Genomic DNA, 12,381 nt, shown 5'->3' with positions numbered 1-12,381 from the left:
TTAGTTTCCTGGCACAGAGCCTTCCACGGCCTGCTGAGTGGGCAGTCTTGCTAGGATAATAGGTTTGGTGTGGTTTTTAATGAATGAGTGAATGAAAGAAAGTGGTCGGATAATTCTAATAGGACTCGTTTTTCCTAAAGGTGAAACGCCACCTGGACCCCCTACCTGCAGGCTACTTTTATAATGGCACCCAGTTCGTCAATTTCTTTGGTGACAAGACTGATTTTCACCCACGTATCCTTGGAATCTGGGGCAGCAAGGCTGGGTGGGGCGGGGGGGAGGGCGGTGTTAGAGACGCGGCAGCCCAGCCCCAGGAGCAGGCTGGGTTCTGGGAACACACAGCAAATCACAGGTGGACTTCATTTCGACTTCTTAAAGTCATTACAATTGAATCTCTCCTTCATTCAGTGATGGCTGATGTGGGTTGAGTTTAAATGCAGCCGTGCTGGCACCTTCAGCTCTGTGGTTATCAGGGTCGTAATTTACAGGTTGAGGACTGGGCCTGGTTCCAATGGGTAATCTGTGAGAAGGAGGATAGGGGTGCTTCTGTGTGCCAGTGAAAGCTGCAGGGCTCAGCTCTAAGACCCTGTGCCAACCCCTGTCACATCCTGTGTAGCCTTGGTGCTGCCAGGGTATAAAAGAGCCCGTCAGACACCCTCTGTGTGGGCTGGGCACTCACTGCCTCAGAGTCCCCACCTCACCTGCCTGCAGGTCGCTCCGGGCCAGGGCAGGCTTTTCTGGCCTCGAGGTTCATAACTCTCTTCCTTAACAAGATGCCAGTCATGGACCAGTTCATGAATGACTACGTGGAAGAAGCCAACCGGGAAATCGAGAAGTATAACCGTGAGCTGGAGCAGCAAGAATATCACGACCTCTTTGAGCAGAAGCCTTAGAGGAAGGCTGCAGAGTGTCCACTCTGGAGGTGGACAAAAAGGGGTGTCTTGGCCCCAGTTCCTCTAGGCCCCTCCCTGGAGGGGCTCTTTGTTCTCCTTGGCCTTTGAGTGCTGGCTTGAGTGCACGTTGTCGTTGTCTTTATTCTCTCTGCAGCGCTGAAGAGCATCACCTGCACCACTGATTGGGGGGAGGGGTCCTCACGGAGGCTGAGCAGACAGTGACTGGGCCGTGTGTGTGGCTGGCAGTCCAGGACCTCTAGGTCTCTGATAACAGTGTCTCCTTCTGGCTGTTGAGGCACCGTGCGAGGATGGGGGGAGCATTTGGATTGCACAGAGGAGCTACTGGGATGCAGAAGGAAACCTAGCCTCCCCGACTGGGACCACCCCTTGGGGGAGGGCCAGGCCACCGTAGACTTCAGGCCTCAAGACAGTGACCCAGAAAAGCCCTATCCCCAGTGCCTGCCTCCCTGGTCAAGCCCCTTCCATTGAAGGAGCTGGCCCTGCTGGCCCCGGGCCCGGTCCTGCAGGGAGCAGCATAAGTCCTTCCCCAGCCCAACCCAGAGCCAGCAGCTTGGGCTGAGATGAATAGCTTGTTTTAAAATGAGGGGATTTTCCTTATGGACTAAATGGGAAAGGTGTGCTGCTTTCCAGAAGTGTGTGGCTTTTGAATTGACACAAGCAGCCCCGGTCTGCCTAATTCAGGGACCAGAGCAAGCCTGTTGCTGGAACCTCCCTGGCGATGCTTTGCCTCACTGTTGAGGGGGAGCATCCCGCAACGGCTGGGTCTTAAGCACTGATCACCTTTGGGGTGTCCTTGAAGGGGGTTCAGTCTCTAGTACCCAGCTCTCCCCTCAGCCTTACCGAGGAAGGCCTGGTTTTCAGCCACAAACTCAAGAAAACGCGTGCCCCCAAGAATTGTTCCTGGCCCTGGGCCTTTTGGGCTCCAGAGGACCAGCAATTTCAAAGAATCCCAGTATCCAAATTAGAATTCCTTCCAGTGGCTTTGTTTTCAGATGAACCATAAAGCAGAGGGGAATTACAAGTGTGTTCCCATGCCTGACCTCCAGAATTCGTGTGGAAAAGGGGGGTCATGCGCACTGATATTTAGGTGATGTCTGTTTGGACTTCAGCGCCTCAGCTGCCTAGATTGTAAATGCTTTCTGAAGTTCACATGGTTTTTTTTTTTTGCATGCCTTAGGAACAGCCACATAGGTGAAACCAGCAGTGTTTCCAGTAATGTAGGGGGTTTGAGAAAAGCCCCTGGTGCAGAGGAGAGTTAGAGAGAGGACGGAGCACACGTGGTCTGTGCCTGGTCACACGGAGGCCTGCATGCAAGTCCTAAAGCAGTTGTTACAGGGGCTTGTTGGTGACATGTACTGACTTATATTAGAAAAAACAATTCGTATTTGAAGCCAAATGAACAAAACCCCAGAACCACTGATTAAGAAATCTTGCATGCAGAAAAGCTTCTGAAAAGGCCCATGTGCTCCAGTCCCAGCTCCCATAGCTACTGGCGACAAGGCTCCAGGTGTGGAGCCCAAGTCAGGGAGCCCCTGATGTCTGGCTGGCCAGAGCTTGGGGTTCACAGTGGGCCTGCCTCTACTCCAGAATCAATAACATAGATCTTAAGTGCAATTGATTAAATAAGCAATGAGTTACTGTAGCTTCCTTTAGCTCTACTGAGCTCTTTTTAAAAACTCAAACTTGAGCAGCCTTAGAAAAGGGGGAGTGGGGTGGGTGGGTGGGGTGGGTGGGACCATAGGCCATTTCCTGCAGGTGGGTTGCTGTGAAGTTTTAAAGCAAGCTCCAGATCTGGGAGCTCGAGCCATTTCCTGGCTGCTGCACAAGAGAGTTTTTAAAGAGGGGTCGGAGCCCGCCCATAACAGCGGGTCTTCCCACGGCGTGGGGCTGTACTTAACACGTGGTGGGCTTGGTTTCTGACCATTGTCCATGGAAATGCTCTCTCACCAACTTGCCCCACTGTCCCAATTCCTCTCCTCTTAGAGGAAAAACTGTGATTACCTCAACTCGAATATGAAACTGTGATTGCAAAAAAGTCAAAACGTTAAGTCTAAAAGCCAAAAGGCAAAACTGGCTACGGCCTCCTTAGCCACTCCTCAGCCTGCTCAGGAGTGTGAAGGGGCACATAGGTGACAGGGCATTTCATTCCTGGGGGCACACTTTCTGTGCCCCCGATGAAGAGGCAACACTAGCAGTGCGCAGTGTGAGCTCCTTGAGGACGGAGGCCAGGAGGATGCGTCCTCCCCGCACTGCCCCTCCCAGACCTGCGGGCCCCTGGGTTCTGACTGTGAAGTTTAACGTCCACTTGATTCCTCCAGGGGAGGGTGGGGCCTTGGCTGTCTCCACAGGAAGGGCCCTGACACTGTGCTTTAGATTTTGACCTTAGAAGTGGATACAAAGGACCCAGCGAAGACATCGGGTGCGGATTCCTAGGAACAGGCGGGAGTCCTCCAGGGGCTCACATGCTTTACACCAACTTTCCTGTTAGCAGCTTCAGTTTCGTATCACCCAGAGTGAGTGTGATAATGTTGAAATCGCTGAAGTTATGGGTCATTTTACGTTTTGATGTGGGATTCTTCTTTCATTTTATTACTATTTTGATTTGAAGGAGGAGGCAGAAATTGGAGAAAAGGGACCGCCCTCGGAAGGGGCCGCTGACCAGGGGTCACGTTGGCCCCCCTAAGTCCTGGGGGCTCTCCGACCTGAGGCCTGGATGCTGGGGCCTGCAGGTCACAAGAAAAAGTTCCCTCCTGAATTCAATTAGGATTTTGGAGAATTTTTGCACAGTAATAAGCTCTGAGTTGCTCTTCAGGCTTCTCAAAAGGGAAAAATTAACTCAAAGATTGTAAGCTATTAAGTATTCATTCCAGCCGTGTTGCCGACCTAGTTGGATAGTTGTACCTCAAAGAGTAGGTGAGAAATGGCTTCCTCATTGTCTTAGGTTGTCAAATACTAATGACAGAAGAAGAGCTCACTTACGTGCCAAAATTCACTTTTATACTAGTTTTTCAGTGCTTTAATATTTGTAACTTAAATTTTACAACTCATTTACAAACACTACTGTAACTTCAGTGAAACTGAATTGTGTGATTGAAGCTTTTTGCTTATTATAGTATTTATTACACTACTTAATTCAGTAAATATATAAAAGTAGTCTTCAATTTATTTTTATATTATTTTACATGTTTTTACCAGCAGTCGTGTATTTGAATTTACCTTGGTAACTGAGACATGCGACGGATCAATAAACTATCTCTGCACAAGCAAGGCCTCCCTAAGTTGCCTGTCCCCGTAGCCTCAGTCCGGAGGTGTCTCTGTGAAACCGGAAAAGACACCGCAGTTCGGGCTGCCTGTCACTGCCAAACCCAATAAGCAGAGACACGGATTGAATCTTTATGGGCGCTTTATTCAGATGGGCCACGATCCGAAAAGATGATGGGTTCATACCCTAACAGACCGTCTTAAATTCCACTTTAAAATGGCCCTTTCCGTAAGGAGAACAAAGTGTAGGTAAGGGGTTTGGAACTCAGGGAAAAGTTAATTGGATTCAGCATTCTCGCCCTGGGCGGTGATCTTAAGCTGTGCCCCAGGCCCTGGGCATCTCACCCGGAGTACAATGGCTCAGATGTCTTGAGTTGCTTGCAGTCCTCCTGAGGGACAGAGGTGGAACTGCTGATGGTCTCCTGGGGTCAGGGTGGGTCACACCTTCAGTTCCCGGAACACAAGCATTTACATGCATTGATTACTAAGCTTATTAGCTATTACTTAAACTAAAATTTTCCAACTTTTAAGTTCCCTATCACCTGGGATGGGTGGAGGAAATGGCCCACAGCCTAGGATTGGGACTTTCCCCTCAGCTTCCCCAGGAAGCCTCTCTGCTGCGGCTCCCACTCTCCTCCCCATGCCCCAGAGAGGCCCTCAGAGAATAAAATTCTATGTGGAGACCACCCTGGCTTGGGTGTGGGAGCTCTGGAGCACTCCCAGAGAAAAGCCATCCCACCCTCCTGGGTCCCTATGAGAGGTGGCATCTGCTGACGCCCCCACCCCTGCTTCGGAGGGCGGGACGGAGCTGCAGGTGCTTTGAGTTCTAGGCTGCGGCAGGAACCGAGGCTCCAGAGGCTGGCCCGCTCATTTAACCCCGGTCGGAGCTCTGCAAGGCGGTTGCTCCGCCCTACTTTACAAGTGGGGGGCGACCAAACGCAGTTAGGTACAACCAAATGCAAAACCAGGGATGCAGTAGCGGTCCCAGGTGACAGAGCCACTGTCCTTGCCCGCTGTGCATCTCAAACGCCCTCCCCGGACTCCCAAGAACATGGGACTTGGGACCCACATTCCAAGGCAGAGGGCACCACAGCCCTGGACCTCTAGAGCAGCGATTTTCAACTGGCGCGCCACAGGACTTGCTAAAACGTGCAATACCTGACTGTAGTCAGGGACACCGACCTCTTTTCCTCAAATAAAATGACAACGGGCAACACAACGAAAGCCATGTGGTGTAAGTGAATCAAAGATTTGTTATCAGGTCGGCAAAATATTTTTTTTTTGGTGTGTGAGACAATTTTAGAAATTAGTTTGCATGTGCCTTGAGATGACAAAGGTCGAAAATAACTGCTGCAGAGGAACAAACTCCAAATACCCAACTTTCCCCTCGCAGGGGCCCACCTCACCTGCCCGGCGGTTCCTGCCCAGCGCCAGGATGGGTGCTTCCCACCGCAGGTGGCCTGGCGGGGCTGCCAACAGGGCACCAATCACACCCCCACTGAGCAGGGAGGTGCGGCCTCCTCCCTTTCCAGAAAAGGGCTGACTAGGGAGGGGCACCACCTCCAGGCAGCACGTCCACAGAGACCCTACTTCCTGTCCCAGCCTCCGGACAAGGGAAGTGCCCCGCTGGGAAGGTTTGGAAGCTGGCCCACAGGGGAGGTTGCAGGCCCTCCAAGATGCTGGGGGTGGGGATGTTGGGTCTGGAGGTTCCATGTGATCAGTTAGGTACAAGCAAATGCAAAACTGCCTGAGAGGAGCCAAGAGAACTGGGGGAGCAGGTTGGCAGCAGTGTGGTGTGCCTGACAACCAACCGCTTTCCCCAGAGCCTCCCACCTACAGGGCCAGGTTTGAACCTCAGTGGAGCTCCTCTGCTTGCCCTTCCCAGAAACCGCCAGGGTTTGGGGGTTACCCACAGAGAATTGCCAGGGAGGTGGAGGAGACAGTAAATGAGGAAGGACTCCTGGGCTGGATGATCTTTGAAGGCCAGGATGACTTACAGGCCAAGAAGCCTGGGAACCAAGAAATGGGCCTATTCCCAACCTGGAGCCCACAGGGGATGACTGGGCATGCTTGACCGTGGGAGCCCCAGAATCAAGAAATGCTGGCAGGGCAGGCACTTAGCACGTGTAAGGGAGTGGAGGGTCTCAGGTGAAGCTGCTGAAAATCATGGGGCACTCTGAGGAGCTTGGGGAAATAACAGTGCATTAATATCTATCGTGCAATACAACTTAGAGAACAGTTATGCCCGAAGAAAATGACCATATGCCCCAGTTCTCGCCCCTGACGGAAAGGGAATGGCTTGGTTCCCGGAAGGGGAGTCCAGGGCAGTACCAGCTTCAAGTTCGTCTGGGCCGAGGCACTCAGATCTCATCGGAGCCCTCTGTCCATCCATATTCTCCCCTGGCATGAAGCTTCCTCTATGCCACCAGCAGCCTAACACCCCGAAGGCAAGACTCACCCTTTCTCTCCAGACACAGCCCAGAAGTCTGAGGTCCCATCCCCGTCCCTGACCCAGTCACAGTGGTCAGGAGTATTCCGACTGGCCTGGCCAACACTCACTGCGCACTTTTGATAGAGGAACTCAAGAGTTAAAGACTGTAGCCCGATGGGATAAGTGTAACTGATTGATGCCTGTGGAAAGCTGTTATGCCAGGAGGTCTGCAAGCAATTCAACCATTCCACCTTCCTGCCCCAGGAGGCCTGCAAGCAGCGGAGATGGGCTGGAGACGGAATCTGAACCATGGTGTTCCAGGGCGGGGACCTCAGATAAAGAATTGTTGATCAACAGATACAGAAGTACTAGGAAAATCACAGCTGGACTGCAGTTCTGGCCAATTAACCTTTTTTCCAAATCCCTCACCTACCCTTTCTTCTCCTTATAAAATGATTGGTTTGAAATAAGATGTGAAGACGATTTTTGAGGATACGTAACCCCCTGCCCTCTCAGATCTCCAGCCATCTGAATAAAGCACCCATGAAGATTCAATCCATGTTTCTGTTTGTTGGTTCTGGTAGTGACAGGCAGCACGAACACTGGCTTTTCACTTTCAAGGATGCCCCCTCCCAACACCAAGCCCACTGGGGAGCTGAGTCCCCCAAAGAGGATGCTTTCCAAACCAGCATTGCATGTCTCCATAGAGGCCACCTCTGAGCTTTTCTGTTAAAATCAGAATCTTACTTGATTTTTTTTTATTTTAAAGCTTTTTATTTATTTATTTTTAGAGGGGAAAGGAGGGAGAAAGCGAGAGAGAGAAACATCAGTGTGTGGTTGCCTCTCACATACCCCTACTGGGGCCCTGGCCGGAAACCCAGGCTTGTGCCCTGACTGGGAATCAAACCGATGACCCTTTGGTTCACAGGCTGGCGTTGAATCCACTGAGCCACACCAGCCAGGGCATGATTTTTTAAATTCTGCTTTCTGCTTGTCTTTTCTAGTACAAGTGATAGCAAGCACCAAGTTGTTCCACTGTGGTGGTGGTGATTTTTAACCAAGGGAAGAAACAATTTTAATTGAAAACATTCTATCCACTAAGATCATTTCCCCCTGCAGACTGAGAAAAGGCCACCATTATTTGGCTCTTTAGTGCCTCAGCATACACAGGAACACCAGTGTTCCCCTGAAGCCTGTTTAAGAATTTTTCTTCCTACACAAAAGAAAAATCATGTAACGTGGAAGGTGACTGCTGCTCCACATTGGTGAGGTCAGACGTGGACCAGCTAGAAAGCGATTTTGAAGGAACAATTGACAAGATAAAGTGACTAATAAGACGAGAGTGAAGGGGGTGACCTCAAGGTAGAAGTGGAAAAAGCCAAAGTGGAAAAAAACCCAACACTGAAACAATTCCAAAAACTTTTTGTTTCATCCTCCAAAAATGTGAAGAAAAATAAATTTGTTTATTCACAAATTATTACTGTTTTGCCCAGGCCTCTGCATTGCTGAATTGAACAGTCAAAATCACTTGCTAAAAAAAAATTGCATCAGGGTCAGTAAATTTTATGTCAAACTAATAAATGACTATAAATCTCTTAAAAATGGTAATCAAATAACGTGTGGACTTATTTCCATTTTATTCTACAATTATTACTACTTTTCCCACACCAATATGGAAGTTTAATTTTTTTTCCTTTCGTGGCTTCAAATACTTAAGAAAGTTTACATCTTTACTCTGAAGTTTCATGCCTGGATGAATGTACAAGTAATAGCAAAATAAGGACAACAGGAAGAGGAAAGATGGTTAGATAACCAAAAAGTCATGGAATTTTCTAGCTAAAAAAGACTAGATTTCAACCTCTTTGTTTTATAGATAAAAATTATCAGAGACTCAGAAAGGCCTGAGGGTGTTACCCTGAGTCTTCCTGCTGACTGTCTCTACCCAATGCATCCAGCTTCCTGCAGGGGAAAGCTGGTGTGATTGGTGCTGGAGGCAGGGGCTGCCCTGAGTGGCTGGCTCCAGACAGGACCTTGGGCAGCCCCTTGACAGGGGACCAGTGAGAATGAGAGCCATGGATGGGGAGGACGTAGGGTGTACAGAGTGGCCAAGGGGGGCAAGGATGGCCGGGAGGGTAACAGTCTGCTGGAACACGGGAGGCTTTCAGGTGGTGGGTGCTGGGATTCAACCTGGAGGTAGATGAGGGTGGGGAATGAGAGTCAGCCCTGTGGCTTTTGTCTTGAGGCTCTCTGCACTCCTCAGCATGCCCTGGGGAGCTTGTTGTAATGCAGATTCCTGGTCTCTTCAGAGGACCTATCAGTGAAAATCCAGAGTCCAGCTAGGTCGGGGCGGGCGGGATTCTGACGTGATGCATTCTGACCCTCTGCGTTGGAGGGTCTTGCTAGGGGAAGCCCTGGGGCATCAACATACGGAGTGGTGCTTGGTTATTTCCTACAGCGTTGGAGAAGGGTGGGGGAAAGTAGGTCGGTGTTTGGTGGTGTCTGTTCTCTAGGAGCCTTTTGGCTGAGATGCTAGGCTGTGGAATTGGAACCCAGGTCGGAGGGCAGAAAGGCCCGACACAAGGGCATTGGAGCAGTCCTGCAACCTTCCTGCCCAGCAGTCCACAGCCAGATAGAATCATGCAGCAGTGCCATTAGGCCTCTGACAGGGCTGAATTCTGACTATGAGTATGGATGGCAGTGGGACATGGGGACCCAGAAGAATGTCATCGTGAAGGAAGCAGGTCCTTGATGGCCCCCCCGCAGGGCTCCTTGCCCTCCCGGCAGCCCCTAGAGGAGCTGGACCTTTCTCTAAGGAGCGGTAGATGGCAACCAGGAGAGGGCTTAATGCTGTGTTAGTTGGGTACCAAAGGGTCTTCCTCCCACCCACCCATAGGGCCTGCAGATCTTCCCTGGGAGACGGGGGAGGCCAGTGGAGGCCACATCCCCTCCCCCAGCCCCCACCAGCATTACCAGAGGGATAGTGTGAGAACAGCATCTCTTCTTTGGGACAGTCAGGACTGTCTGCTCTGGGCAGTGGGAGTCCCAAGAAGCTTGTAAAACCGAGAGTAACTCCAGGAAAAGCTGATGGCTGCAGGTTGCGGGAAGCTACATTTGCCAAGAGCCCAAGGAAGACAAGGGCAGAGAGAAGGAGCAGACTTGAAGTGGAAATAAAAGGACTTAGTAACAGCTGTGGAGGCCAGGGTGAGAGGAAGGATGCAGGGGTGTCAAACTCATTTTCACAGAGGGTCACATTAGCCTCGCAATTGCCTTCAAAGGGCTGAATGTAACTTTAGGACGGTATAAATGTGACTACTACTCCTTAATTAGGGGCAAGGAACCCGGCACTGCCACCAGGTAAAAACAAGGTGTGGGCCTGATAAAACAAGGTGGAGGGCCGCATTGGTCTGAGGGCCTGGTGTTTGCCACCTGTGGTGTAGAGGGAATCAGGAACACCTGGCTGGAAAACCCTAGTGGGAACGGAGGGTGCAGGACAAAGAGGTCACGTGGAGGCCTTCATTGGCTTGAAAGCCTCTGGGATCATACACAGGACATCGATCACACGTGCAACCTGTCACAGGTTTACCCAGCACCTACACACGCCACAGCTGCGCTGGTGAGAGACGAGCACATGGCCCCACTCGGGGCTCCAGTCTGTCCTCGGGGGTGGGGTCCAGGCAGTAGAGTAAAAATGAAGGAGGTTGTGCTGTAGTTAGGGGCCATGAGGGTCTTCCACGGAGGGCACAGGCACCTACTTTTGACCGTGTGTCCAGGGAAGCCTCTCAGAGACAAGGACGAAAGGAGCCGTGGTAAGAGCTGCGCACCTGCCCCCCAGGCACCAGACTACCAAGGCCTCCAGGCAGGCCGGCTGGTTGTACCGGAGGAACAGCTGGTAGCCACCGTGGCTGGAGCAGCAGGCGTAGGAAATAGGCAGGGGCCAGGTCATATAGTAACCCCTACCCATCCCCACACTCCCCCAGGTCACGTTCGGGTTGTTTTTTTAAGTGCCACGAGAAGCCATTGGAGGTGGAGAATGGGTTATGGGGGTGCAGGGGGGGTGGCATGGACCAGTTGAAATGATGGGCAAATCGAGATGATGGACCAGGCTGGAGGCACAAGTGGGCAGAACTGCTTTATTCCGAAGGTAAGCCCCACAGAACTTGCTCATAGGTCAGATGCGGATGAGTGCGGGTGACTTCCCAGGTCCAGAGGCTACTTTTCCTGAATCTCATTTGGATTGCCTATTAGCCATCCAGGCCAGCATGGGGGGCTGGGATAAGTAAGCATGTTGAAATCAGGAACTCAGTGACTATCAGCTGTGGCTGGTTGACAGCCATGGATTCAGCGAAAGATTGGCGTAGGCCGAGGGCTGAGGGCTAGGTCAGTAGGAGGTAGGAGGGGAAGTAAAAGTTGCAAGAAAAAGGAGGTACTAATGGTGCTGCGTGCTTGCTGGGGGTGGGGGAGGGGCTGGCAAGAAAGCTGATGCAGAGACAGGGAGGAGAGGAGTTTCTGTGGAGCAGTGAGGACAAAAGATGGGTGTGAGCAGGTTGAAGGGAAGCAGGGAGAGGGCGTGGAGACAGCGGAGTAGAGATAACTGGAGAATTTGCTCTGAAGGAAGCACGGCTGAGGAGTTGGGTGGTATCTGGAACAAGTTCAAGGAAGTGTTTTGGGTTTTGTTTTTCAGTGAGATACTATAGAATTACTTCTCGGTCCACTCTAAAATCTACAGGCACAAGGGGAAAAGCGAGCTGGAAAGCCATTACGTGGCTTATGGACCCCCGTGCTCACGGTTGTGTCCACAGACCAGTGAAGTCTGAGGCTGCAAGTGGGGGAGTGAGGAATGTGTGTGCTTATGTCTGTGTAAGGACCCAGTGGGGCACAGGTGAGGAGACCTCGGCCTCTGATCCACAGAGGACAGGTGAGGGTTGGAGGGCTAAAGGAGACAGCTTCTCACACTGCAGCAGGGTCAGAACACCTGAGGCTGCGTGCGGTGGTTACTAAGGGGTCAGTTCCTGAGAGTTAGGTCCCAGGTTTATGGACCAGTGGGAGAGGCCTCGGCTGTGGGCCTCCTATTTTGTCAGGTGACAGAGGAGGTAAGGCTGCAGTAAGAACGAGGCTGCCCCTCCATTCCAGATTGGCTTCCTGGGGCAGTTGGGTTGGAAGGTCCAGGTGTTGGACCCCCAGGGAGCTGCTGGTGATGCAGGGAGGCTGATGCAGAACCTAGGTATTACCACAGAAGGCGCTGGGGCCAAAACGGTGGCTTTTCAAGGGTCCAGCCCCTGCATCCCCAAGCCAGACTTGTTCCCTGTGCAGGCAGCCTGTTCATTCTTCAGCTCCCCCTCTGCCCCCATCCCTCTACCCCGTGACTCCAGGAGGCTGTGCCACAGGCTGGGGGTTTAGCTAGAGGATGGAATAGAGGGGGTACCCAGGATAAACTGGTTTCTCCTTCAAGGCCCTGCTCACTCCAAGAAAAGAAGCATGCAGCCAGTCCCTATTCAGGCCACCCAGGCAGGCAGCTGTCTTCCTCAATGGCTAATGAAGTAGCAGGGGGCAGGGTGCTCAAAGGCCATCCCTACCCCCAAGCCACTCCTCTGTCAAGAGGGGCACCCCATGGCTTTGCTCCTAATACGCTCATAACTTCCTGGGAAGGAAAACAGAATCAGTCCCACTCACCACGTCAGTGTATGGGGCTCCCCTAACGCTCCAGGAGCCCTTGGGGGCTGCAGGACAGCCGCTCTGCAAAGGTGGGCTCCCCCTCTGCTTGCCGGGCCAGCCATC

At 51.8% G+C, this 12,381-nt stretch overlaps 1 protein-coding gene across 3 annotated transcripts in view; it reads left to right on the top strand.

Moving 5' to 3' along the window:
• Positions 1-2,615, top strand: part of DNAAF9 (dynein axonemal assembly factor 9) — a 115,349-nt gene extending 112,734 nt beyond the window's left edge. For all 3 annotated transcript variants that reach the window (XM_053927302.2, XM_053927301.2, XM_053927300.2), the window contains 2 exons: positions 141-234; positions 781-2,615. In XM_053927302.2, coding sequence (XP_053783277.1) covers positions 141-234; positions 781-893 — 207 coding nt within the window. In that variant the 3' untranslated portion in view covers positions 894-2,615. The remainder of the gene's footprint in view (positions 1-140; positions 235-780) is intronic.
• The last annotated feature ends 9,766 nt before the right edge of the window (positions 2,616-12,381 follow it).

This window comes from Desmodus rotundus, chromosome 6, assembly GCF_022682495.2.
Source record: "Desmodus rotundus isolate HL8 chromosome 6, HLdesRot8A.1, whole genome shotgun sequence".
Lineage (NCBI taxonomy): Eukaryota > Metazoa > Chordata > Mammalia > Chiroptera > Phyllostomidae > Desmodus > Desmodus rotundus.
The sequence above is the reverse complement of the archived record's forward strand: the minus strand, read 5'-3'. Positions and strand labels throughout refer to the sequence as shown.